Here is a 27,504-nt window from a genome sequence, read left to right as displayed (position 1 = left end):
CGTTTTCCAGTCGAGGATGGGGGAGGATGATTGCATCCGAAGGAAGCTGTTTTCCTCGGGTCCCGTCCGTCTTTGTTTGGCTCCAACTGAGTCCCGACTGGAGTGTCGAAGGATCACCCAGGGGACGGGAGCGGAGGCAGCGAGGGGGTCTTTTGGCCGCCGGTTTGAGGTTTGATTGGTGGGTTTTGGCCGGTGAAAGGGGGAACATCTGTGGCGTGGCAGTGCCAAGCTCTCCATGTGACAGCCACACGGGTGGGACCAATTGTTCTGAGTGCAAAGAACAGTAATCACTTCAAGCCAGAGTGTTGGTGGTATGTTTTTGCCCTCCCCTCTTCATATTCTCCCCTCTTTCCTCGGTGTTGCTGATTGCGTGCACGGTCTCGCTCGCAGGCTCATCTAAATTTAGCATCTGTGGATGTGGAGTTTATCCACCAGCAGAATTCACATGCTCGGTCACACCGCCGCATCTCGTCTTAGCCTCCACTCGACCAGGGGGGGGGGGGGGCGCCTGGACCGGGTGGGGACTGAACAGGGGGGAAAAAAACCAAAACAGGACTAGTTTCATCCAGCTCTTGTCAAACACTGGCTTTGTGAAGTGATATGAAAGCTGCCTTATCAAATCCTGACCTCTGGTGCCCCCTAAAGAGCAAACAAGAAAAAGCGACTGTAGCGCTGTCACATCCTTCAGCGGAATCAAACCGCGCAGTCAACGTTAAGACGCCGGCTTGGCTTTAAGCTCTATTTACATTCCGCGCTATGAAGTGAGAGCTTTGCACAAACGCGCCAATAAAGACTTGTGTGCACAGACTTCAGGTGAAGTACATGAGCTTTTACCGACGGTTGGAGGGCCCATTCTCCAGTTCCACAGCGGGCTGCTTGGCTCCGGTTGGGGAATGACTGTCACCGAGGCGGTTGTTGGTGGATAAAGTTGCAGTTGGAGCTCGAGGCCTGCTGGTGAAACAAGGACTTCCTGGGCCATTCATTCATGCCGCCGCATGGGGAGATTTATGGCGCCCAGCGGCACAACAGAAACCTGAGGAGGGCCGAAGCCTAATGGAGACACACCCCCTCAGCCCCCGCATGAATACTTTAAAGCCACGACATAAGTCATGTTAAGTGTAATAAGATACATTTTGGGGAATGCGGTCGTAAAAAAAGACGGTGTTTTGTTTTTAAGTCGCCCTGAGTGCTTTTAATTATTCATCAAGTTATTGGCGTGGCCTCCTTGTTCCGATGGCGATTCCACCTCATCCACAGTCAAGGAGTAATAGCTTGTTATAACGCTCTAATGACACTCATTAAAGAACATTTCTTTACTCCTTTTTCCCCTCCAGCACTTACAAAATCCAGCAAATTTCCAAACAGCAGCGACTGAGTTGCTGGACTGGTGCGGCGACCCCCGAGCCTTCCAGCGGCCCTTCGAGCAAAGCCTGATGGGATGCCTGACGGTGAGCGAACACACGAACACGAGAGTCATCGGGTTGATGACATTCACCAATATTAACTTGCTTAAGGAAATGTTTTAAAAGATGACTCCTAAATGTTTGCATGTTGCTTTTGGTGAAGGAAGCTAATTATGTAAATCTAATTATTAGATAATATTAGAAAATATAGCTTATTAGGTGCGAAGACAAGGCGTTTAGGTGTGTTATGGGATTTTTTTGGTGTCATTTTAGCAACGGTTCTGGGTTATTTATGTGTGAATTCAAACGGAAGGATTACCAAACCAAAGTATTCCTCTTTCTCTTTCATTTCGGGCCAAGAAACAGAACAGAACATGAGTGAAATACGGTGGCCTGGATGTGCCACTCACCTGTCACCTTGGGCCATACTGTGCTTTAACGTACACGTTTCCATGGCGCCTCCAGCAGCAGATAAAAGAGATACCTATAGCGCCTGTTGAGTGTGATTTGTAACCCTGAAGAGAAAGCGTGGCGGCAGCGAGCGAAGGAACCCCAGAGATTTGCACTCGAGCTAGCAGTGAAACTGTTGTGACATATCCCTGCGTTCGAGTGATTGTTTGTGTTACCGCCGTAATGCGCGGCAGCAGGTGCCTTTTCCTCCGTTTCGCCAATTCAATTTGTTTCCTGCCGTGAAGATCTCAAGGCTTTTCCTTTTAGTTTACGAGCTGCACAGACTTTAGGCTGAGCCGCGATGGGAGGGAGAATCTGATGTAATTGTGAAATTAACCGCTCTCGGTCTCGGTGATGTCACACAGGTAGCGACGCCTCAGATGTCTGCGAACGGCTAATATTATTATGTCTGGATTCACTTCAAGAGAGTTTTAATGAAAACGCGTAAAGCTGCAGAAAAAAGGTGGTTGGTCTTTTGAGTTATGTTGAGTAAATAACACGTTGTCTGCTTCTTTACACACCGACTTCCACATTTTTGCACTCAGAAACGTGGAAGAATCAACAAAAAAAGCAGTTTGAAAGGGACATTTTTATTTCTAGTCAAGTGAAATAAACAAATCTTTGTATTTAACTTCTTTTAGGGTCACTAAACAAATTTTATTCCAGTTTTTAGGTCAAAATTATCAGGTTTAGAAGATGTTTCTTCTTGTTTTTTATATTTATTGTCTAAATCAAGACAACTGATAAACACAGTTTATGTTAGCAGCTTCAGAGATGTGCTTCCAGGGATGTAGTCTCGTTTATATCTTTTATCTTTAATGATTTATTCTATTTAGACTTCTTTTGTGACAGTAAAGCTGTTTGTCTTACATTGTAGAAACTTTAAACTCCTAGAGGATCAGCATGTTTGTGAAAACAAAGCAAAAACCAGCCTAATTATCCTCAACGGCACAGCTCAGAAGAATGAGTGATATATGCTATATGGTGAACAATCCGTCACCACCGCTGCACCAACTGTGTACAATTTAAGTCCTGAAATTAGAACTCCTTCTTATAACTGCTTACACTGAAATTACCATTTGGCGAGTTTAGATTCTAATTAGACAGCCTATGCTCATATATTTTCTTCTTAATGGGGGATTCCTATAAATAAAGGCCATATATACATATTCTGTTTTGGTGTCACGTCAACACTATACTTACAGGAGGTAATGATACGGTGCAGACAGCAGGGTTCAGCTGTTGTACCTCGGGGCCAGTCCTGAACTACACAGTGTGACAGCAGGCTGTGAAAACCCGGTCAGGGAGAAGAATTTGTCCATGCAGGTTTTAGTTATGTCCTAAAGGTCTAAATGTCCCGCGTTGGTCTCTTTGAGCTGATAATGGCGACGCTAAATCAAAGCCGCGTGTGCCTCAAAAGGCTGATTTACTTTACCTCCTGTGGCATGTGGAGGTTTCTCTTTAACTTTGCTCCCAGCGGGCATCTTCGCACCGGAGGCCACGTCTTCTCCTCGTCTCGTCGGGGTGATAAACCGGTGGCGACTTTTTTTTTTTTGGCCAGAATTCAGCTTTTTGTAAAGGTCAGAATCAAGGTAAAGTGTTAGCATGTGTTGCTACTGTTTAGTTAGCATGATATCTCAAGAAGGAAACCACAAGTCAATGATACTTGAAGATACTTGAAGACTTTTGAGGATAAAGAAAAACTTTTTTTTTTTTTTGCCCTTTTTTTGCGGATAAAAGATGGAATGAAAAGTGAGAATAAAGACTGAGTTAATAAACCATCTGAAAACCTCAGTTTGAAATAAAAAGAACTCCTCAATCATCTGGCGATCCGTAAAGCACCATTTCCTACAGTAACGTCAGTGTGCAAAACCTCCAAACCAAAATAACGCTGCAGTGTCATAATATTTGGGTAATGTCAGACATGCCAAAGTTTTCCAAGGAATAACATATCAGTCTTTAAAATGCTAATTCAGTCCTCGGGAGGAATCAACCTCAGTTCGTTAAAGGAACAGAATGTCGGGTGTTTTCCTGACTGCATGCTGTCGTTGTGTTCAGGTGGTGAGTCGCGTAGCGGCGCAGCAGGGCTACGACTTGGACCTGGGCTACCGGCTGCTGGCGGTTTGCGCTGCCAACAGGGACAAGTTCACTCCAAAATCAGCAGGTAAGTCCAGAGTTTTCCTCAAACCGCGTCTCGGACCATCTGGCCTCGCCGGACCGTCCGGCCTCAGAGTTCCTGTCTGGATTTTTGGCAGCGTTTCCGTCTACTCTCCCATTGCTGGGGGAGATCCTGATACTCCAACGTTTAGCAAAGCGGTTGCGTGTTTTTTTAGTTTAATATTGGACTCTTGCAAAGACAGAGGCCCAATCTCGTCAAGTCATCAATAGACGAGTTCTGTTTCAGATTAGGATTGGAACTAAAAGAGACAAACGATGATCTGGTATCATTTTTACGGCTCTTTCCGACTTGTTCTTGGCACATTCCTGGTTTTTCCAGACCTTGTACAGTAGAATTTTCCATTTGTCACTGGCAGCCGAATACTATTGAGTTAATGTTTTCTTATGACTCCGTCATCTTCGCTCAATGATGGATTATTTGGGTGGATTTATAACCGCTAAACGTTGTTATCAAACCGGCGAAAAAGTCCCCGACGCGATGAAGACGCATCGACTGTCAGCAGCTCCGAAGATAACAAAAATATTTTGTGCTTCCTTTACAGTTTTTGATTTGTGGTTTCCGCTTTACGGCTCGCGAGCCGTGCTTCTGTGTGTTTTCGGGCCTCCAAGTCGACCGGGACTTGAAAGTGGGCGCCACATATTGTTCTAGTTTTTTCTGGTGTTTTTCTGATTTACAGCACCCCAGTTTTTCATATGTGGTAAACGGGAGACTTTTAAATCATGAGCTGTCATTCTCACGTCAGCCACAGGAGGGGAATCATTCTCTGCCGACAATTAACTTCCACTGCCAAATGTTTTAATTCTACTTAATGCTAAATCAAATCTCAGGCCCTTCTTTATGGGCTTAGTTGAGATTGGCAATTGATTCTCTGTCGGGATAATTCCTGCAACAGTATTCATTTTGGAAAGCTGCAAGTACTCCAGTCTAGGCAGCATCCCAAAGAGCATTTCATGCACAATTATGTACCTGTAGTTTATATGCATGAAGGTTTGGAGAGTCGATGGAGCAGGCTGCAAAGAAGCTCTTCAGCGTGGAGGCCCCCCGGTCAAGGAGGTTGTTAAGGCGGAACTGAAAGCCCTCCCTGGCAGCCAAGGGAGATGTCTCTCAAGCGAGACTCCCACCGGGGCCCCACGAGCAGGACGAACCCCCTGATATCCAACGGGGGTCGTTGCCCGGCGACGAAGTAAGGGGCCGGAATGTCAGCAGCAGGTCGAAGCTACAGCAGGCCGAGGGAAAATTTGAGAAACCAATGTTTTAAATCGATGTTACACCCTCAAGTTGACTTTGTTTTAATTAATTTAGCCAAATTTAACAGTTTCCCTCTGTGCAGTCCAGGTTTTTGTTGACTTTTCCATGAAAGAAAAAGTGTCCAGGGAACATCTGAAGCCAAAATCTCACTCTAATAACCGTTGGCCTGCTCAGTGGAATCATGCATCTTGTAATCTGCTCTGAAATCTATGTTAGAAATGTGTGTGTGTGTGTGTGTGTGTGTGTGTGTGTGTGTGTGTGTGTGTGTGTGTGGGGGAGGCAATGAGGCACAGTCGGCCTCAGAGGACATCAGGTCAGTGGATGAGCGCTAATAAGTAAATGAGATTTAGTGTCCCATTTTAACCAGGCCTAACTCGTCTTGGCTCTGACACACGGCCGCTCGGGGTATTACGTTCCCGTCCTGGACGTTGAGAGGCAGGCGCTCCGAGGGGAGGAAGGAGCTGAATTCAGTCGCAGGAAGTCGAGGTTTGCAGCCGACCTACAGCTGAAACAGGTTGTTGGTTTGACGCAGTGGTCCCTCAGGAAATGGCTGGCACAGTTTAAGGCTGGTTTTTTTGTGTGTTTTTTTCCCCATTAGAGCTCAAAAGGGCAAAACTCAAAAAAGGAGTTCATACCTGGTTTTACGACTCGACTCAGAACAAATAAACATGTCAACAGAGTTTTAGTCTTCTCTTAATCAACCTGAAAACAAGCATTAAAGACCCTAAATTGTTTTTAAACTCTTTATTTGCACAATTTTTAGCTGGATTCTTTTCTGTAACCTCTCAGCTAGAAGCATTAGCATCAGGATTAGCATCTACCGCGTCTGAGGAAGGGGCGTGACCTTGAAGGCACCATTGGATGACCCGTAAATCCATGCGTACCTCGGTGTCACAAACATGGTGATTTCGTCCTAATTTTCAGGACCTCAAGAGCAATAACTTGCAATTATTGCTGAATTTGACATAAAATTTGTGTAAACTAAATTAACACCGTTCAGACGTTCAGATCTCTGCAGGAGTTCAGACCCGTATCGGATTGAGGACACATGGAAGTCGTTAGAACCAGGATTGAAAGGATCCCAGATTGTTCTCCATCGATGAAACAGTCAGCTGACGTACGCTTCGCAAACATTTAGCCTGATTTCTTTTGGCGAAATCCTTGGCAGGATCAACCTGTTCTGGTCCTTTTGCTGTTTTGCAAGCGGCCCACAATGCCGAGCTGGGGGGAGGGACGCCGGCCTGCCAGTAGTGACCTCTTTGTGAATGAGATTAGCCTGCTCTATTAATCTGTGATTACTTGGACTGTCTTACTGCAGGGCGAGGGAGTCGAGGCGGCGTCAAAGACGGGAGATCGCCGTCCCCGCGTCGGGGGCCTCCCCCCTCGCCGTCACTAACCTTGTCTAGGCCGCCGTGATTTGGTCCGGTTCTGGACAAAAACCCTTCATGGGGGGATTTTTCTCCTCCAAGAGGGTCAGCGCGACGCATTCCCAATCGTTTGCGCCTCACCAAGCTCTTGGAATTCCTCAGCTTGAAAGAGTGAAAGGAGGCACCAGTTTCCGAGGGAGGGGTGGGGGGGGTGGAGGTTCCAGCTCCTCCAGCCGGTCATTCTCTCCCATAACAAACGGGTGAAGCGGCCATTCAGCAGATAATTAGTTGGGCTTCAGCTCTCGCTCCGGCGGGCCGGTCCGTCTGAACGCTGAACCGTTCTCGGGTTTGATCAGCGGACAATGTGGGCCGGATCGAACATTTATAGAAGTCAACATGAAAAATAACACCAGAGAAAAACAGATTTTTTTATTTTTTTTTAGGTTGGTTTGAATGGAGGCGGAGCTTAACGCTTGTTTGGGCAGGAGACTCTGATGAGGAAGGGAGTGTGTGAGATTATTTAGCCGTAGCTACGTGCTAATTAACTTATTTGAGCCATTTAAAAAAAACATGGTCAAATTAATTGTAAAGTAAATAAATAAAGTTTTTGCTGATGAAATTCCTTTGCTTGATTTGGTTATAATTTCAGATAAAATACAAATATATGACATTTTTTTAAAGTTAAATAGACCTTTCAAGTGAACTGACTTCCACACACGTGTTGCTCCAAATTCGCCGTTCAGACTTGTTGTCACTGATCCTACACACAATAAAGAGGTCAGAAAAAACACACACAACAGCCTCTAAGACTGTAATTTGTCTTCCCCTTTCCCGAGCGTCTCTCCAGCCGCTGCTGCGCTTCAACACGTGGTTTTTTTTTCCTAATTAGAGAATAAGTCGGACGCCTCCAACGGCGCTGGTGGCCGAAAACCTCGCATCAGCCGCCTTGGAATAAACAGGTTCATCAACCATTCCCTTCTCCTGGTCCCAGGTGACATCGTGTCCTCAGGTGGCGTTTAGTCCCCACCCTCTTGATAAACACTTCCTGTTTGCACAGTCAGACAAACAGAAGATGCACAAACATGTTTTATTTATTCGCTTCTGTTTACAGAGGAGCTCCTGAACTCGTCTTGAGTCGATCAGATGATTACATGATTGGTCGGTTCTACGTAACAGTCGCTACCACAGGTGCGTGTTGCAGCCGCGTCGCTGCATCAAATGTGAATCTTCTACTTTTAATGAAGTCAAGTTTGCAGTTTGAAAGAGATTGGAGCTCGTCCGGCTATAAATCTCCTCTGCGTTCATTCTGGAGTATGGTTGTGTTTTACACTGTATGATGGCTGCATGCGGAGCCTCCCAGCCAGCCATGATTGATGTGTTAACTTGCAGCGGGGGTGTCGGGGCTGTAAGTCATGCCGTGCCCTCAGCTGATAGTAAATACTAGCTGAACAAATACAAACAGGAAAGACCGGAGATAAGAGCGGCGGAGCTCCTCCGTCCTTCTTCTTCTTCTTCTTCTGTCGCAGTTATTCCGTCCGCGGCCGACCAATCGCGTTGACGCCTGCTGCTCGGCTCGACTCCGCCTGATGATGATGTCAACACCTGAACGGAGCGTTTCTGTTTGCAGAGCCACTCCGGGTGATGTTTTACTTGGGTGTACTTATTTATCCAAATACTTAACTCCTCCCTCTGTGATGGCCAGCCTCCTCCTCCTCCTCCTCCTCTTCCTCTCTCCTTAATTACACCGACTATCCTGATGGATTAAGTCGACTGTGTGAAGACAACATTTGGGTGTTTTTCCACTCCAACCATCCTTTGCTAGTTTCTCACTAGTGAACGCTGCTTTAAGTGAAATGATTGAAGCTTCTTCTTCATCTTCGTCTTCTCCCCCTCCTCCTCCTCATTTTTCTTCTTCTCATCTTACTCCTGTTACTCCTCCACCATCTCCTACTCCTCTTCTTCTTCCTCCTCCACCTTCTTCTCCTTCACCTTCTTCTTCTTCTTCTTCCTGGATTCAGGCCAACACACAGGCTTGTCTTGCACATTAGGCACCACCCCCCCCCCCTTTTTGCAGGTTTGAAATGTGAGCTGCATTTCTCCCTCCTCCTCCCTCCCTCCTCCTCGCCTCCCCTCCCCTCCCCTCTCTCCTCCCCTCCCCTCTCTCCCTTCTGGCGAAGTGGCTGTGGCTGCTTCTGTGTGATGTGTGTATTGGGAGAGCAAGCAATGGATCACTAGACAGAAAAAGGAGATACATCAATAACTGCTGCATACATCCGAGGTGAGGAGATAAGCATTTCTCTCCCCCACCCCTCCGTCCCACTCCCTCTGTCTGTCTCCCCCCTCTCTCTCCGTCGTTAACCCTTTTGCTGCTGCAGAAGCCGGCTCCTAATCCTGAATTATTTGTACCTTTTCTTCTTCTCTGACCACAAACGTGCGTCCTCCTCTTCTCCGCTTAGTGCCGTATGAAGTTCCTTCCTCCCCCCTCTTCTTTCTTTGCCACCCCCGGTTTTTTTTTCTACCACCCCCCCCCTCTTATCGTCTCTGGGGTATTTGTTGCTTGAGTGCAAAGAAGCCGGTGGCAAGTACAGCAGGAGCCCATTAGCGGTGACTCCATCTGTGATTGGTTTTGCCGGCGAAAACGGAGAGAGCAGCCATGAATAATTGATGCGTATTGTGCAGTCAGTCACTGGACATGCAGGGAGAGGAGAGGAAAACAGAGAGGAGCTGCTGCCCTGAGACACGGGGAGGGAGAGGAGGGAGGGAGGGAGGGAGGAAGAATGTTAGAGAGGAGAGAGGGAAGGTGGGAGAGACACTGAGAACGCTTTAAAATAGCTGCTGGCTTCAGTCGTGCAGAGATTAATGCCGCCCTGCGCCGCTTTTGTTCTGCCGTGGAAGCCTTTTCTAGATTTCTGGATGAATTTGTGCACCAGGAAAGAGAAACTTCACTTTATTTCACCCCTGGGGGGTGGGGGTGGCAGATAAAGGGTTGATGGGTGCAGACGGGGGCACCCTGCCACGTCTTAAACTAACGGAATGGGGTTTGACGGTATGACGAGCGCCCGGCCTGATAGAGTTGCAACAGCTGACTGCTGCGTTTGACCCACTTGCAGCTCACACACAAGGGGTCAAAATGGCCTTGATTATCTCTCCGAGTCGCGCTGACCTACTTGAGGCGGCGTTTTCCGTGAGACTCTTGGCAGTTTATCACACCCACCCCCTACTACCCCCACCACCCCCCTCCGGTGCCACAGATTCTCCACCCATGCCGTAATCCGCCGGTGTCGGATCGCATTCGCTGTTTCTCGTGGTCCAATCGCGTCTCAGAGAGGAGCAACAAGTTTAGACGTCTAGACCTCGCCGGGATGCTGATGCACCTGTTTTCTGCGTGTTCGGAATAAAAGGAACAGTCCGCCCAAAAATGGATGTTTATGCATTTATAGAGCTAAAAAAAAAAAAAAAAGCATCGTCTTAAACACCTGATGAACACCTAGACAGGAAATGACTTCCTGAAGCTAGTTCAGCTGCAGAAGACCTTTAATCTGTAACCTCCAAAATAAAAGCACAGCCTTAAACACACAGGATCATTTATCTCTCTTTTGTTTTTTAAATTTGTCTCCATTTTCTTCAGGTGTTCCTGAAAATGATGCTATACCACGAATCTGCAGAGATGCTGATGGGGATAAACTAACTGTAACCCCAAACATACTAAACATCAGCTGGTTGTGCCATCCACAAATTATATAACAAATTCCTTTTATTTTTATCTCCTGCCTTATTATCGAGATGGTAACGCACCTGTTTGGCTCATGTTGGTTATAAATTAACAGATTTTACTTTCATAACGGATTTTCGGTTACCTCGGCGATGGCGGCGTCTCTTCCTGGTGTGTTCTGTTACTTTTCACTCGTCTCCACGTCGAGGGGTTTTGGTTAAGCTGTACAGTAAAGTCCCGTCTGTGGGACGGCTCCCAACATGCTAAGACAGGAGCGCGTGTTGGTGAAGAGACGTCTGGCTAGCCGCTAAACGCTCCACGCTTCCAACTATTCATTACTGTTGTTTTGTCAGCATGAATTCCTCTTTTGTTCTCTGCATCGAAGGCAGTTTTTTTTGTTGTCCCCCCCCCCTCCAAATTGTGAAATTGCACTGATCTTTTCTTCTGAAGCTTTTTCCAAGAAAATTTCCAAATCAAAACTGCAGCAGCAGTTTGTGCGTTTGTGAAACATTCGGGATCCTTTCATGTCGATTTTTAATGAAAGAGCATCCAGTTTAGCACTCGCAGGACCTTTTGTTGTGTTGTGATCATGTCATCAAAAACGAAAGTCGGATTCTGATCGTATTTGATTCTGAATCCTCTGAAGAGCAGATCTGATGTTTATTTTTTAATATTATCTGGGGTAGCATCCCAGTTTGTGATGCTATGATCGCTCTCAGTGTGACATCACAGCCAGGAAAGTTCTATAATTGTATTATTTCTGCCAGTTTTGGTTTTGGAAGTTATTAATTTTTATTTTTTTTTCAGTTTAAATATCTGTCATTATCTTTGATGAACACATTGAATAAATTATGAGCTTTTTCCTCCACATTTCGATATTCCATCATTTGGTGCCAAAAATACTCACATGTTAGCATCTTGCATTAGCATCTTCTTAACATCCTGAAGTCACTTTTAGCTGCTGAGTCCATCTAAATGCTGAATCCTGACCAAAATCGTCTCTGATGCATTCAAACCGATGCTGCCGTGAAGATGAGGCAGAAAGAGGATGAAGGCCTTTCCTCGTCTTCTTACTGCGATGCTTTTATTGTTTGAATAGCAGCAGGAAGCAGAAGTCGGCGTTACGAGTGGCAATGAACGGCTGGATCGGATCGTTGTAAAGAGCGCATTAAAGAGGCGTTTAGTGATCAATGACTGGGATTCAAACTACATCAATAGGACTTAATTTGTCTTTATCAAGCATGCAGCACAACCCCACACACCCCCCACACACACACTTACATAAACATCATGAAAGCATAACTGCTGACACATCATTATCTATTATTATATCGATGCTTTCATTCATTCACATCTTTGACAGTTAAATTTGACGTGAAAACAAACTGAGGGTTTGTTCAGTGAAGCATCATGCAGCCAATCACCAGCAGCCCTGAGTTAGCTGATTAGCGCTACGAGCTACACGCTGTGTCGTTTTCATACATTTCATTTTAGGTGGTGAATGACATCAGATGTGCAGGCGATGACATCAGATTCGCAGGTGACATCATACACACGGTCACAAACATTTATGAGAGTAAAGAAAAGTTAAAGGAGCTTCCTGTGAGAATAATTTTGAAAGTGTTTTCATGGAAACTGAAGCATGAATCATAAATGACACTAAAGCTGACAGGATTCGACGATTCCTCGTTTTTTGTTTCTTTTTGTCATACATGTAAAAAATGTCTCGGTGGTTTGAGCGTCCGACCGTTCATCTTTTATTCCCATCCTGCTCTGCTGCACATATGGACGCCTCTAATGAGCCTGGAGGGGTGTCGGGACCCGACCCCGGCTCCTCCGGTGTCTGTTCCTACTGCACGGCTGAAGGGAGGCCCCGACCCCAGGCCCGCTGTGAAAAGGTCGCAGGTGAATCCGCCAGCGGCGTTTGCCAACCGTGACGCTGCCGGTCCTGCCCAGAACCCCGAGGTGGGCACCAGTCTGGGCACATCTGCTCCGCGCCTAATTAATATCACTGCAGACCAGGGCTTAAGGGCGTGTCTTGGTTAATAGCAGCCTGTTGCTCGGGAAACCGTCTGCCTCCCGTAAGCCGCTTCTTTGCTCATCTCATAATCTGGCTGCAGAAGTACACGGTTAAAACACGCTTAAAGCACCGCCAGGCGATTGGGGCCGGTTTTAGGAACCTGGAGGCGGATCCGTCCCGTTCAGGAAAATAAGTCCAGGTTTTATCAGTCGGTAAAGATGCTTTTCATCATTTTTAGCTGCTCAGTGACAAAATATATAATCAGCAGTCTTGATTTTTAAATAGTCATTATTTAACCCTATAAAAATCTGTCAGCGGTGTTGAGTAATGACTCATATTAAGCAGATAAAGTTTGTTCTGATTGCACTTAAAAAGCTTAAGAAACGAAACAGGATAATTAGTCAGCATTTAAACAACAGTAAAAAAAAAAGTTAAATTCCCAATACTTATATTCTCATAATGACAAACGTGGCAGGAATGCACAGTTAAAGAAACTCCAGAGAGTTCATAAAGTCTGCTCATTTATTTTCATGCAGTAAGAAATGTAATGGAAATAAATGAAACAGCTGGAAACACAAATCTAAATTAAAATGTAAAATATGCATCATCTACACTGAACGGCGGCGATTTGACACTTAAATATACCGCCAGCATATTTTACCTCCTGATTTAAGACGTAAAGATGTAGGTTTAGGAGTGGTTTTGCTTAAATCAGCTTACAGGGAGCGACATACAGTAACAGATGAAGATGTTTGGCTTTAATGCAACAGGAATTAATTCTCACCGGGGGGCTGGAATGCTATAGATTTCCACCTTCTTGTTTTACACGGACCCTGAATGGCGTGCCCTGCTTTTAATGAAGAGATTTGTCGCTCGTGCCAAAAGAGATTATGTTTGAAAAAGCTGGCCTGCTCTGGAGAAGGTTTGGGAGTGACAGCCAGAGCGATGAGATCTGCATAAATCGTATTTTATGTGTTGCTCCAGTTTCCGCCGGTGCCAAGTGGATTTCTTTAAAGATATACGAGATAATCTTCATCTTCAATCTACCAACACACAAGATAAATATCTCTTATCCTTGACTTTCTTTTATTTTTATTTAGAAATCTTTAATGTTTATAGAAAGAAATTAGCGCCACAAACATGTTTGCTATTGGCTCGGATTCCTATCTGTCAGTTCTGGAGCTGTTTGCGGTTTTCTGAATGCAGGATTTGAAAACAGCAACCCTAAAACAGCTTTTTCTTTTCCACACATGGCCACATATGTCTGTGGCCTCAGTAAAAACCTTTCTGGCTCCACTCCAAGCGCACCCCCCACCTCCGAATTCTCCTCGCCGGATGGACATGGCACGACATTGCGGCCATGTGGCCAGCAGGAGGCTGTATTTAAGCCGGGGCAGCCATAAAACCCAGCCAGCAAGTCTGGCTCCCCATGAGGCAGCGGGCCTAAGTACTCATTGACAAGACTCCAACATCACTGACTTTCCAAAGAGGAAATAGTGCCACAGACGACGACGAGGTGCAGACAGGAGGCAGTTGTAGCTGCTCCCCTATACTTTTCCACCGCTAATGAAGTCGTTCCTTCAAGGAACAGTGAAGAAGACGAGGGCTAGATTGAAAAAACAAACATAGAATCACTCCTTTGGGGTCATAAAGTGTAAAAATCTCCACACGATGTGAAAACATGTTCTTTAAGCCACATGTGCCAAACTCAAGGCCGGGGGGCCAAATGTGGCCCGTCACATCATTTTATGTGGCCCGCGAGAGCGTAAAAGGTCAGACTGTCGAAAAAAAGGGTCAAAAGTGTGCTTTGACCAAAAACTACATTTCCCACAATGCAGTAATTAAGCCCATGTTGAACAAACTTAATTTCCTAACTTGTCCTAACTAAAATGCACACTTGTTTTGAGTTCATGCATCCGCCATAGACAAGTGTTTTGTTGTGAAACTCCAGAAATGTTTTGGGGCGTGTCACATGACAAAAGGTGGGGGGGGTGTCACATGACATGAGCTTCACATCTTTCCATTACATCCTGCATCACTTTGAAATACGTGACCAAATCTCACCCACATTTAAAACGTTAGCATCTGCACTAACAGGTTTAGCTTTATCTTTCACGGGTTTTCTGTGCAGAGAATGAATCTTATGGATGAAATAAATCGCGTTGACGCCTCTTTAACTTTGTTATAGCTGCTCTTTAAAACAGTCTCTTCCATTTAATGATCAAACTGCCGTTGATGAAAAATGTGTTGCATCTGTGGAAAGACATGGAGGTTTGATCGCTGCCAGGCGGCGGCCGCGGCCGTCAGCGAGGAGGTTTATGATCCAGCCGGTAGTTTACACAGGCTAGTTTGGCATTCGTAGAATTTTCCGTGTATTATGAGGTAAATCCCAGATTTTTATAGTTCCGGGAAGCCGACGCGAGGCGCATAAATGAGGCATTCTTTGGCTAAACTAAACATGTTTTTTTTTTTTTTTTTAATTTCACATGGCTTCCCAGTAATCAGGGATGCGAGGGTTCCCCAGACGCTCCTATTTTAATTGACTTTGGCCTGCAGGAGGCTGGTGTCCATTCAAACCTTTCTGTAACGGAGGAGGAGAGCTCCCTCAGAAACCAAAGAGCGCAGCCCGCTAGCGCCGCTCTTGTTAGTTTGCTGGCGGTCTTTGTTCTGCTTTCGGCCTCCTGGCTAAACGTCTTCAAACAGGCCGTCTGGGGGCTCTGAATCTTTCCGACAGGTTTATGAGGAAAAATTGGACTTGGTATTTACAGTTAGTGTGGGAGGGGGTAGGTGAGGACGTGTGTGTGATGGGAGGATTGGTGATGTGTGGATGTTTGGTGACCAGGCTACAGCAGGCGATGCCAGGTGGGAGTCGGGGTTTGACAAGGGAGCAGGTGTCTATTAGATGCTGAGTTTGGAGGGGTGTGTGGCGGGGGGGGGATCATAAGAGCTCTTGGCATCTGCCTTACCTGCTGCCTCCTTTCAGTCCTCCTGCCAGCAAACGGAGGGAAAGCGAGTGAATGAGCGACCTCCATATTGGTAGCCATTCAGGTTTTGTTCTCAAGCTCCGAGGGTGGGGTGGGGTGGAGGTGGGGGTTTAAACACCATTAGACCTGAATATAACGGATCATTTGTTAATCATTGCAGAATAAACACAGTTCTCGTGGCTCTTCCTTTGGGTGAGCTGAACATGCTGTCAGCAGTTTTTATGGCGACTATAAAAACACGCCGCACTAAAAGGAGGCTCGCTGTAAATACCTGGAGTTTGGATTTACGGCTCTGCTGTCCGCTGACAGATGTATCTGTAATGAGGCTGAGATATGAGGCCTCGTCTTCATCGTCAGCACTGGACGTGACTTTGAAAGTTGGAGACCGTCCAGTGTGACCGGACAGTGATTTCTAGCCTTCTGTTGGTATCGTATACGTCTTAAATGGGCCTAAAACAGGAAATATCTGATCTATTTTTGCTCGTCTACATCCTGAACTGGTCCAGTGGAGATGCATAGGTAATTGTTGTCTCCTAGTTAGCATATTCTATTAGCATGGACATCCTGGATGAGTTCTTGAGGTGGATCCTAGATGTTGTTTGCAGCCTTATTAGAGGTAACTTGCATCTTTTTAAAGGTATTGAATCTGCGAGGTAGGACAGGGCGGGATTGAGTTTCTAAAAACAGGACGTCTTTTGCTGCCTGTCTAAAAATCACAGTAGTTTTATGCCTTTCCTGAGTGAATAAAGGCAGCGCAGTGACGGGCGTTGGTCGCAGGGCGATTCCATCTTTCTTAGTAGGACAGAAATAACCGACATTGTGCTGTAGGCTCTCTGCCTGCACTTGTGGTGAAAGGTGGGATGTGGGGGGGGAGCGTTATCATTGGGCAGAGCATTGAACAACTGTCAGGGATGCTCTCCTCGTCATTTGTCATGCCTTCCCCGGGGGGGCCCCTGGTGACAGAGCGAAGCTGGAAACTGTAGTCCCAACTAGCGGAGCCACCCATCTAGTCCCAACAGATGCGTTCACAGCCCTCGATTGTGGATGACCATCGGCGCCGCGCAGCTGAGCACCAGAATATCAATATGGCTTCAGAGCCGGGACCGGGGCCCCTGGGACCCCTCTGCAAGGCAAACAGGATAAGGCCCCTGTCCTGATGGAGGGCCCGAGACGAATGTAAACACAGCAGAAGGAGGCTGTGTGTACCAAACGGCAGTTTGATTCACTCCACACAAGTGATTGTGAAGAGCGAGCCACAAAGGCGCTCGTCTCCAGTTCTGGCTCCTCTCCGGGTGGGAAACAGATGAGCCGTCAGGGAGGAGGAACGTCTTTTGTGTCCATCATCCAGGCTGTCCCTGAGAGAGGCTCTTCCTGTCGGCATTAGCTAACCACTACGGGATCAGCTGTGCAGGCGTGTTGAGCAACAGAAGAAGTGCAGGTTACCTCTAGTTGGACGGGAATAATGGGAGCTAATTGAGCCGTAGCGCGCTGGCTAGTCGCCAGGCCCTTGGAATTGAACACTCCCTCCATCAGAAGGTCTAGAGAAGAGGGGAGGGTTCTCCTAACAGAGATGTGAAACTCATAAACCCATTACCCGCTTACATTTAATTAAAGCTAACGACAAATCTGCCTGGCGATCGTGGAAGAGCACCTTTTCTGTCAACTGAAGCACAGCCGGCGTAAAAAAAAAATTTTTTTTAAAAAGGCAGATCAGTCCTCCGGAGGAGGAGCAGCCTGTCTCCTGGCACCTGCCTCGCCAAAAAAACAGGAGGAGGATGGAGGGAGTGGGGAGGAAGAAAAAAAAAAAAAGATAGAGAGAGCAGGAACGGATGGGAAGGAGGAAAAACCCAGCTGCCTCTGCGCCCCAGCCCCGTGCTGCTTTTAAAGGAGGTGGGGGGGGGGGGACTCCTGGCACCATCTGTACATGTCTTTTGTATTCCGGTCCTCATCTTTGCACAGAGCGAGAGGCTGGTGTGCTCAAAGGAGAGGAGAGGAGAGGAGGTGCCTTTTGGAGCGCAACGATAGGAGAAGGTGTGTTTTTTTTTTTTGTCCTCAGAAAAAAATTCAGCGCGCTCAGAGGACGTCTCGCGTCCCATTTATTTTACCTCTGCGGGGGTTAAAACAAGCCGCCGTTGGCGTCGCTGCTTCCTCGTGTCGGCCAGCTCTCGCTCTGTTCGCAAGCAGTCATGTGTGGTCAAATCTCTGGGTTGCCATGTTTGTGATGTGAGTCAGAAGCTTTTGTTTGTTCCTCCCTCCCATCAGCCCCATTAGCCTGATGCCTCCTGCCTCTCAGACTCACTCGGCCTCCTTTTCTTTTTGGGGGATGGGGGGGTGGGGGGACGGATGTACGTATGTACGGGCCTACGCTCCTGCACCGTCTGCTGTCACGTTGACGTGGCTTTCTGAGCAAAAAGAAAACCGCAGATGAAATCACCGTTTCCCACCCCCTCCCCTCGCTTGCTCGCTCGTCAGCCTACAAGTCCTGTTGAATCATGGGAGGCGACGGCTGCCCCACGCTTTGATTTAATCCACCCCCCCCCCAACCCCCCCTTTCTTCCTCTGACACCGCCGGGAGAGGTGAGGAGGAGGCGAGGGAGAGGAAGAGGAAAGTGAGTCTTTTGTAGTTGGCTCGGGACAACAACATGCGCCGCAGATGAAAAGCATATGATTTGATCAAACGCGGTCTGTGGTGACTGCTTAAACCAGGCGGTAGGTAGGGATGGGAGAGGATGGGGAGGTCTGGGGGACATCTGCAGGCCCAGAGCGACCCCTAGTGGCCAAAAAGCTGCAACGAAACGCCTTAGCTTTCATTGTAAAGATGCCTTGTTTGGATTCAGGCATTCTGAAATCAGATAAAGATTTATTCGTTTCATCGTTTCTCCTCTTCCTCCAGCTCTTCTGTCCTCCTGGTGCGAGGAGCTCGGGCGCCTCCTCCTCCTCCGTCACCAGAAGAGCAGACAGAACGAACCTCCGGGGAAGGTGCCCATGCAGCCGCCAATGAGCTCCATGAAGCCCAGCCTCTCACACGGGTCAGTGTTCGCATCCCTTCACCTCTCCACAGGAGAGCCTATAGGGTCAAACTGTACCCCTCAAACCCCAGAACATGTGGCGAATACGGGTAGTATTTCAACAGGAAGTATATGCTTTTATTTTCTAATCCAGACACTAAAAGCTTTGTCTTTCCCTACCTTTCACTGCAAACAGATTCTGATTGAACAAATGTTTGTGAAGTGACGTTTGGGCCGCCTTGACGTGTCTTTGTCCCTCACAGAGATGGCTCTTTTCCCTACGACTCCGTTCCCTGGCAACAGAACACCAATCAGCCTCCGGGTTCATTGTCCGTGGTGACCACCGTGTGGGGCGTCACCAACACGTCGCAGAGCCAGGTGAGGTCCCACACCTGTCCAAACACACAGGAGTGTGTTTGAGCCACCTGATGAGATAGTAGAGCTGCCTGACCTTAAGTTGACTCCACTGGGAGTGAGTCTAGAACCAAAAACCTTCATGGAAACCAAACCAAACCCACTGATGGAGTGAATCAACAATCTGTAGAACTCCGTCTGGTTCCTGACCTCCTTTCCTCCCAAAGTTAACCAAGACTATCTCAACAGGTGTTGGGGAATCCCATGGCGAACAACAACAACCCCATGAACCCCGGGGGCAACCCCATGGGCTCAGGGATGTCAGGTAACAACCCAGGGATGAACTCCCCTCAGTTCCCCGGCCCCCAGCAGCAGTTCCCCAACAAAGGCAACTCCAACCAGGGCTACATGCAGCAGGGGATGTATGGGCGACCCAACTACCCTGGAGGGGGAGGCTTCGGTGGCAAGTAAGTGGACCCTCGACCCCCGCCCAAGATCTACTTCTGACCCATCCAGTGTGACGGGTCTAAGATCACTTCCTTTCCTCTCCAGCTACCCTGGGGGGCCGAACGCTGGTCCTGGAGGAATGGGCATCCCTCCTCACTCCCGTCCTCCTTCAGACTTCACCCAGCCCGCCGCCGCCGCCGCTGCCGCTGCAGTCGCTGCCGCCGCCGCCACGGCGACTGCCACCGCCACGGCGACTGTTGCCGCGCTGCAAGAAACCCAGAACAAGGACATGAACCAATATGGACCGGTAGGACCAGACTAACACCTGCCAGCACCTTAGAGACCAGCGTTTGCCAGGTGACCGGTCGACTCACTGACGGTTGGTTGAACCCGTTTTGTCTTCCAGGTGAGTTCCTCGTTCCAGATGGCCCCGAACCAGCCGTACAACAGCCAGTTCATGAACCAGCCGGGACCCCGCGGCCCCCCGTCCCTCCCTGGAAACATGGGCTCAGGCATGAATGCGTCCAACATCAGCAGCCCCCCCATGGGGATGAATCAGCCCAGAGGCCAAGGAATGGGGCCTTTCGGGGGTCACGGTCAGAGGATGCCGCAGCAAAGCTACGCGGGCCCCCGGCCCCAGGGCATGCCCATGCAGGGCATGAAGAGGCAGTATCCTGGGGAGGTGGGTGGATGGGACCCCAACCCCGTTTTATCTTCATCTTTTAGCTGCTTGTTGAGTTTACGATTGTCGTTCCAGCCGAGCTACGGCGGGCAGCAGTACGGACCAAACAACCATTTCCCCCCCCAGCAGGGCCAGTACCCCACACCCAATGCCTCAAGGCCGCTGCCGTCCCCCAACTACCCCGGACAAAGGATGCCGGGGCAGCAGGTGCAGGGCCAGTACCCGCCGCCTAGTGGTGCCATGGGGCAGTACTACAAGGTACAGACGCCCCGATTCAGCTATTATGATGGGATTGGTAGAAATGTTGGGGGAGGGTTTTTAATCTGTTTCGATCAAATTACAGCAGGAGCCGCCGTTTAACGGCCAAACAAACAACTTCTCTGGGAGCGGCTACCAGTACAGCCAGGGCAACATGAACGGGGTAAGTCCTGGTTTGGGCCAGCCTCCCCCCTTCAGGTCGGTTCATGTTGGTTCACTCACCCGTTGTCCTCCATGCAGCCACCCAGACCAGTGGGGAACTACCCTCACTCTCCGGTGCCGGGCAACCCAACCCCTCCAATGACCCCAGGAAGTAACATCCCCCCCTACCTGTCGCCAAACCAGGACGTGAAGCCGCCCTTTCCTCCTGACATCAAACCAAACATCACCGCTCTCCCTCCGCCTCCAGGTCAGTAACCAGAAAACAATCCCAACAGTTTTTTGTTAATTGATTGTTTCGTGACGGTCTGACCGCTCTTCAAAACCTGCAGCCAATCACAACGAGGAGCTGCGCCTGACGTTCCCGGTGCGGGATGGGGTCGTCCTGGAGCCCTTCAGGCTAGAACACAACCTGGCCGTCAGCAATCACGTCTTCCACCTCCGACCGTCTGTGCACCAGACGCTCATGTGGAGGTAAGACGACATTCAGTCCGCCTTTAGATGTTTAATCTCCTCTTAAAGCTTCATGATTGCTTAGTTTTCCTTCCTTTGAGCTCCGTCGACCAAACATTCCCTGGCTGAGTGAGGATGTTTTCACACCTGTACTTTGGTTCATTTGCTGTGGACCAGTGATCCGGGTCCTGTTCACACTGACTTTTTACTAACGGACCAAGAAAAGTAAACACAGATCAGATGGTTGGATGGTTCTGACACCTGTTGTCTCGCTTCATCCGACCTTCATGCATAGCGACGCTGCAGGCACTCCCAACGGGTTCTGATTATTTTCCCACTGGGAAGGTTTTGTCCACTCCGTGATGTTAAAATCCTGGCGTTGGTGTCCGCCCTGCTGGTTCACATTCTGGATCAAAATCCCCCGTAACACTTCAACTTCTCTTGTTTGCTCGCAGATCTGACCTGGAGCTGCAGTTTAAGTGCTACCACCATGAAGACCGTCAGATGAACACCAACTGGCCGGCGTCAGTCCAAGTCAGCGTGAACGCCACGCCGCTCACCATCGAGCGAGGCGACAACAAAACCTCCCACAAACCCCTGCACTTGAAGCACGTCTGCCAGCCTGGAAGGAACACCATCCAGATCACGGTCACCGCCTGCTGCTGCGTGAGTCTCAGATCTTCAGACGGACTTTAAAGACTTCCGGGGGTTAAACATGATGTTTAACAAACGTTGTTGTCGCCCTCCCAGTCGCATCTGTTCGTGCTGCAGCTGGTCCACCGGCCCTCAGTTCGCTCTGTGCTCCAAGGCTTACTGAAGAAGAGGCTTCTGCCTGCAGAGCACTGCATCACCAAAGGTACGTCGGCAAGAACGCCACCTTTTACATCCTGACCTGATCGGTCCCTTTGCTTACACTCGTCTCCTTTTGCTTTGCAGTTAAGAGGAATTTCAGCAGCGTGGCGGCGTCATCGGGCAACGCAACGCTCAACGGAGAGGACGGCGTGGAGCAGACGGCCATTAAGGTTTCCCTCAAATGTCCCATCACCTTCCGGCGAATACAGCTTCCAGCTCGAGGCCACGACTGCAAACACGTCCAGGTAAGCAGAGCGGGGATCAGCAGAGACACGGCGAGGGTAGACGGGTTCCGGTTGACGGGTTTCCTTCTACTTCCTGCAGTGTTTCGACTTGGAGTCTTATTTACAACTGAACTGTGAGCGGGGGACATGGCGGTGTCCTGTATGCAAGTAGGTTCATCCATCTACATGGGAACATCCCATCATATGTGATCACTCTCCGTGTGCATGACCAGTTTTCACATTTTAAGCCCGGCCTCTCTTCTGCCCTCAGTAAAACGGCGTTGTTGGAGGGGCTAGAAGTGGACCAGTACATGTGGGGAATCTTGAACGCCATTCAAAAGTGAGCCGAGACCAGAGTCACTTCTTGAACATGTATTTGCATTAGTTTCTCTGGGTGATGACCGTTTCTTGCTTCACCAGCTCGGAGTTCGAGGAGGTGACCATCGACCCGACGTGTAGCTGGCGGCCGGTGGCCATCAAGTCCGACATCCACATCAAGGAGGATCCGGACGGACCGCTGGCCAAGAGGTTCAAAACCATGAGTCCAAGCCAAATGATCATGCCTAATGTGATGGAAATGATAGCTCAGCTCGGCCCCGGGCCCTCGCCGTACCCGCTACTGTCCTCCCAGCAAGGGGGCAACAACAACGAATACGGCGGCCAAGGTAGAAAACGAACAAACAGCCAGACCTGCTCTGAATCAGGTTCGCCATGTGGTGACCGGTTTCTATTTCCTGCTCCAGGCAACAGTTACCAGGGGCACGGGAACTTCGACTTCCCCCACGTGGCCCCCAGCGGTACGTCGATGAACGACTTCATGCACGGCCCTCAGCTGTCCCACCCGCCAGACGTCCCCAACAGCCTGATGGCCCAAGACAAGCCGCTGTCCCACAACATGCCCGACTCGGTGAGTGCTCCGTCGCTAGCTTTCACCGCTAAACGCTTAGCGACCGCCTTCATGATGCACCCCTTCCTACCCGCCCCCCCCTACAAACAGATACCTCACTCTGTCAGCAACGACCAATCACACGGTCCTCTGCAGCAGAGCTTACACGCATCTCCGCACCCTGGGAGCCAATCAGGGCAGCAGCTGCACCACAGCGGGCCTCCTCAGCCGTCGCGACAAGCTCCGCCTCCTCAGCAGCAGCAGCAACAACAACAACAACAGCAGCAACAGCAGCAGCCCGGCCCCAACAACCACCCCCACGGCGATCTGGCCTTCAACCCCTCCAGCAGCTTGGACGGCCAGGCGGGGTCGGACATGCCCGAGCCGTCGTTAGACGTGAGTGCTGACGCCCCCTGTTGGAACGTTCGCCGTCCGCCTGAAATAACCAAAGTAACCGCGTGTCTTTTTTTTTTTTTTTTCCTCAGCTTCTTCCAGAGCTGGCCAACCCCGACGAGCTGCTGTCCTACCTGGACCCCCCCGACCTCCCCAGCAATAGCAACGACGACCTTTTATCGCTCTTCGAAAACAACTGAGGCAATCCAGAACCCGTGAACTTCTTTCTGACTGCCCGCGGCGTCGCCGAGGCGGTCGCTCGCTCCGTACTTGACGAACACAAAGATGCACTCCTTTTCTCTTCTTCCTCTTGTACAGTTTTGATTGGCCAGCGCAGATTTTGACTGACGGAGGTCAAAACTCAAAGACACGGCAGGATCTCACCCCTCCTCCACCGTGGCAATACTTCTGAACTGTGCAGCTATTTGGTTGGTTTGTGTGCACATTAGGAACCGGTTGTAGCATTTTTTTATCCATGATTTTATTTCCTTTTTGAGAAGAAAAAGGAATTTGCTGTACAAAACAAACTGAGACGAGCCTGCGCTGTCTGGCCAGTGCGTTTTAAAACCACACTGTTATTCCAGTCTGAGAGGCTTCCCGGTGTCACAGCTCCATTCCCCGACCGGCCCTGGTTAGTTGCACTGTTTTTTTGTCCGTCACACATCATTTAAAAGCACAAAGAGATTTTGGCAACGAGGAAAAAAAAAAACAATGAAATCAGTCTGTCTTTGACAAACATCTTTTTAAAAAAAAAAAATTGCTCTTCTGATAACAAAACCTTTTTGGGAATGATTGGCTTCCACTTTTTCCACAATTTGATACGTATTTTTGTGACAAAAAAAAAGCAAAAAAAAACAACAAAAAAAAACAGATCCCATCCTTCATCCCTGCAGGAGGAGGAAGAGGAGACGTCTGAAAGGAAAGGAAAAGGTACGACCTGAGAGGTCCGGGCTCCCGTAACGATCCTGCTGCGTTTATTGCTTGCTGCTACGACTTCCTTCCATGCCGTCTGCTCCGCATGAGCCTCGCTGTCGCTCATGTCAGCGTTTGTTTTGCAATATCTCTCTCCTGTTAAATGATGTGCTGTTAAAGTAGTCTACAAAGTGCATGTGTGCCAAGCCCTTGTCTAGTGCTGTTCCATGTGGTGAAGAACCGTTCGTGTGGAATTTCCTTTTTCTAGTATGATTTATTTAACGCTAACCTTGAAGGGATGAAGCGGAGGACGGCGAGACGTTCATCCAGTCTCCGTTGGATTGTCTCGTTTTTGTTGCTGCGACATTTAAACGAAACTTTTTTTGGGGGGCGGGAAACTGCTCAACATCACCAAAGTTAGAGGATGAGAATGGAGACGTTTGCATTTGCTTGGTCCTGCGTAAGACTGCGTGTATGAGTGTGTGTGTGTGTGTGTGAGTGTGTGTGTTGGTGTGATGGGAGGTGATCTTATGTTAATAGGAGGACGAAGTCGGTTTATAGTCACTGCTGTTTGGGAAATGGCTTTGAAAGGAACGGTTCACCCACAGATTAGAATTCAGTGACGCTCTGATGGAAAGTCAGGTGAAGACACAACATTTATGGAGCTTTGCTGCATTTTTGTCGCTACAGTAACTCCAAAAGTGGATAAATTCGATCTCAAAAGGTCAAGATGAAAAACAGCAAAACAAAAAAATAAAAGAAGAAAACGGCAATAAAACTACGAGTCCCAAAACTCCGACCTTTGAACTCTCTGAAGGAAGGTGGGTACTTTAAGGCGTGGAATGACTCCAAACAGCTCTACTGTATATTGCATTATCCAGTCTCCAGATCCAAAATACATTTGAAAAGACTTTACTCATACAACTCAATAGAAATATCCATTGTGGCTGCTAAGCTAACGGCGTCAGAGCCCGTCTGAGGATGGCGCACAAGCTCGAACGCACTTGTAGACGAAACCAGGGAGAACCTGAGATCTTTACATACCTCATTACGGCTCACATGCACACGGTCAAGCCTCCTCAGATGGGTCGCGTGTGAATAAAGTCTTTTCCTGTCTTGACTTGGATCGCTCCATACGAGCTGAACTTCTAAAGACCATCCCCATCTTCTTGCGTCGTTTTGCAGAACGTTACTTTTTTGCTCCAAAAGCATTGAGAGAATTAAAAAAAACTTCACCCGACTCTCCATCTACACAGGCCTGAATTGTGACTTTGGGGCGGACTGTTCCTTTAAAGTTGTGTCACGCAGACCTTTTTACCACATCTGTTGTCAGTTTCACATTTCGAGGAGAGTGCTGTTCAGTATGCAAATGTATTATTTTTTAAGAAATGCTATTGTACTGTAAATATCCTTGTGAATATTTTTGTATCATCTCGGTCATGTTTGTCCTTCCGATCATTTGTCGTCCATCTAACCGCGTGCGCTCCCGTCTAACCACTGACTTTGTAACCAGCATTCGACAGTCTCTCCTGTCAACGCGTCTCATAAGCTACCACCTGCAGGTCGTCGTGTCATCTAGTCAGCTTCCTCCCAGCGCACCTGCAGACAGGTGTTCCTCTTCCCGCGTCGTTCCGGTTGGTCGTGCATCTTAGTTTTCGCGGATCAGACATTTTCCGTCACGCTCGGATGAATTGGATTGAAAATCTTGTCTATTCACAAGTTTATGTTCACATTTTATCAGTGATACTGAAGAGTAATGGATTTAAAAGGATTGCTTGCAGTGTAATTAGTGAGCTATGTGAATATCATAATTGTTGTCAATACACAGTGGTATTTTAAAGATATATCACAACCATATTTTAAATAAATCCATGATTATATTTTTTTTATAGAAAATTTGGCTTTTTTTAAAAGCATGAGACCATAAACATTTTTATCCCCTTTTTAGTTTTGGTAAATTATTTTGTACTGGTTTTTCTTATTAATCTGTAAGGCTAGAAATCCAATTTCTTTCAATTGTGTGTAACGGTTTTATGTGAGCATTATTTTAAACGTCATTTAAGAACTATTACAAGCATCAGCTGACATGTTGTTTCATATTTATGTCACAAAGAGACAACAAATAATCAAGACACTGCCACTCTTCACGTTTATTTACTAGTTGGATTGAAACTCTTTATCGATTGTCATCTTTTATCATGTTCTCATTTTAAAGTGGTTGATAAGGCAGCAGCCAAAATTTTTAGTTGCACAATCACGACCAAAAGGGCCATTTATCTGGGGTAAGTTGTTGAAAATATAAAATGAAAATAAAAAAACATGGAGTAAGGGCACGCTCATTAATCTGGCCTGGAGATGATATTCCGAGCAAGGCTAGAACAAACGTCCCAACATGCCTGTATATATGTAAATGAATATAGAGACATGTGAACTGAATTGTATTCATGTTCCCTGGGAATGTGCATTGTTTCTTCAGAATAATAAAAAGCTTGCAACCCCTCTACTGGAAGTGGCTGAATATGGAAAATGAAACCCGTTAGCTAGTGTCTGTTAGTATCTCAGCATTTTGTTCCCCTGCTGTAATATACTTTCACCTCTTTGGTTAGGGGGACTGGGACAGCTATGTTTTACATGTAATATTTAGCTTAAGTGTTCTAGTTTGTCACCTGCTAAAGCTTAAGAAAAAAAAAAAAAAAAAAACAAGGTTACAAAGAAAACAGTTGGGGAGAACGACAGATGAAGGGACGGGTCCTGAAGATTGTAACCGAATCCATAGTTTGTACAATTTTTGATATCATGAGCGTTTGGGAAAAATGACACAATCTAAGGTGATTCATGCGATGTGGCCATTGTCTCTATTGTGTACATTGTATGTACAATCATTTCATATTCTAAACTGGTCAGAAAATAAAGGAACTAATTGTGATTTTTAGTCTTGCAGAACTGTATGTAGTTAGATGATGTGACATCCTAATATTTATCTAATAAATATGTATTCAGATGATACCTGTATGCTGTGGTCTTGTCTTTTGTGAACTTGCAGCACAGTCAACAGGGTGTCTATCTAAACAAGAAGTGTAAATTACGGGTGGCAAATTTGAATTAATCTTTCCACCACTGGGAGTGTGAGTTTTTGAAGAAGTAATATACTCAGAATTTCAATTTAAAGAGGGAATTACACATATATGGTCTGTACTAATTTTAAATTATGTAATGAGGTGAAATTGAGTCAGAATTTTAAATGTTTTTAAAAAGGCTTAAGTTTATTGTTGAATTTTAACATATTTAGCTTGAACATAAAAATTTATAACAATATTCATGACAGTCCAACGTGATTTGACAGAACGTTTAATCCATTTCATCTGTTATTATATTTCTCAACGCTTTAGTTGCCGAAGAAAGAAAAAAAAAATCGAAAACAAATACAACAACCAGAATGCCCTGGAGCAGCAACGGACCAATCAACATTCAAGCTAATTACTGACGTACTACAAACAGGGCGGTGCTTGATTC

General features: G+C 47.5%; 1 protein-coding gene across 4 annotated transcripts in view; it reads left to right on the top strand.

Annotated features, from left to right (window-relative positions):
- LOC137588470 (zinc finger MIZ domain-containing protein 1-like) overlaps window positions 1–26,997 on the top strand; it is an 84,274-nt gene extending 57,277 nt beyond the window's left edge. Inside the window, exons 4-23 of one of the 4 annotated variants that reach the window (XM_068305581.1) lie at window positions 1,335–1,448; window positions 3,912–4,017; window positions 18,257–18,392; window positions 18,635–18,749; window positions 18,975–19,192; window positions 19,278–19,479; window positions 19,579–19,854; window positions 19,930–20,112; window positions 20,201–20,275; window positions 20,353–20,521; window positions 20,604–20,745; window positions 21,180–21,390; window positions 21,475–21,580; window positions 21,661–21,821; window positions 21,901–21,968; window positions 22,072–22,140; window positions 22,221–22,465; window positions 22,544–22,707; window positions 22,798–23,082; window positions 23,172–26,997. In XM_068305581.1, the coding sequence (XP_068161682.1) occupies window positions 1,335–1,448; window positions 3,912–4,017; window positions 18,257–18,392; window positions 18,635–18,749; window positions 18,975–19,192; window positions 19,278–19,479; window positions 19,579–19,854; window positions 19,930–20,112; window positions 20,201–20,275; window positions 20,353–20,521; window positions 20,604–20,745; window positions 21,180–21,390; window positions 21,475–21,580; window positions 21,661–21,821; window positions 21,901–21,968; window positions 22,072–22,140; window positions 22,221–22,465; window positions 22,544–22,707; window positions 22,798–23,082; window positions 23,172–23,279 (3,153 nt within the window). In that variant the 3' untranslated portion in view covers window positions 23,280–26,997. Of the gene's footprint in view, window positions 1–1,334; window positions 1,449–3,911; window positions 4,018–8,823; window positions 8,926–12,257; window positions 12,325–18,256; window positions 18,393–18,634; window positions 18,750–18,974; window positions 19,193–19,277; window positions 19,480–19,578; window positions 19,855–19,929; window positions 20,113–20,197; window positions 20,276–20,352; window positions 20,522–20,603; window positions 20,746–21,179; window positions 21,391–21,474; window positions 21,581–21,660; window positions 21,822–21,900; window positions 21,969–22,071; window positions 22,141–22,220; window positions 22,466–22,543; window positions 22,708–22,797; window positions 23,083–23,171 lie in introns of those variants that run through there. The other 3 variants (XM_068305580.1, XM_068305582.1, XM_068305583.1) reach the window with 3 other exon arrangements.
- The last annotated feature ends 507 nt before the right edge of the window (window positions 26,998–27,504 follow it).

The sequence above is a fragment of the Antennarius striatus genome, chromosome 21, assembly GCF_040054535.1.
Source record: "Antennarius striatus isolate MH-2024 chromosome 21, ASM4005453v1, whole genome shotgun sequence".
Classification (NCBI taxonomy): domain Eukaryota; kingdom Metazoa; phylum Chordata; class Actinopteri; order Lophiiformes; family Antennariidae; genus Antennarius; species Antennarius striatus.
The sequence above is the reverse complement of the archived record's forward strand: the minus strand, read 5'-3'. Positions and strand labels throughout refer to the sequence as shown.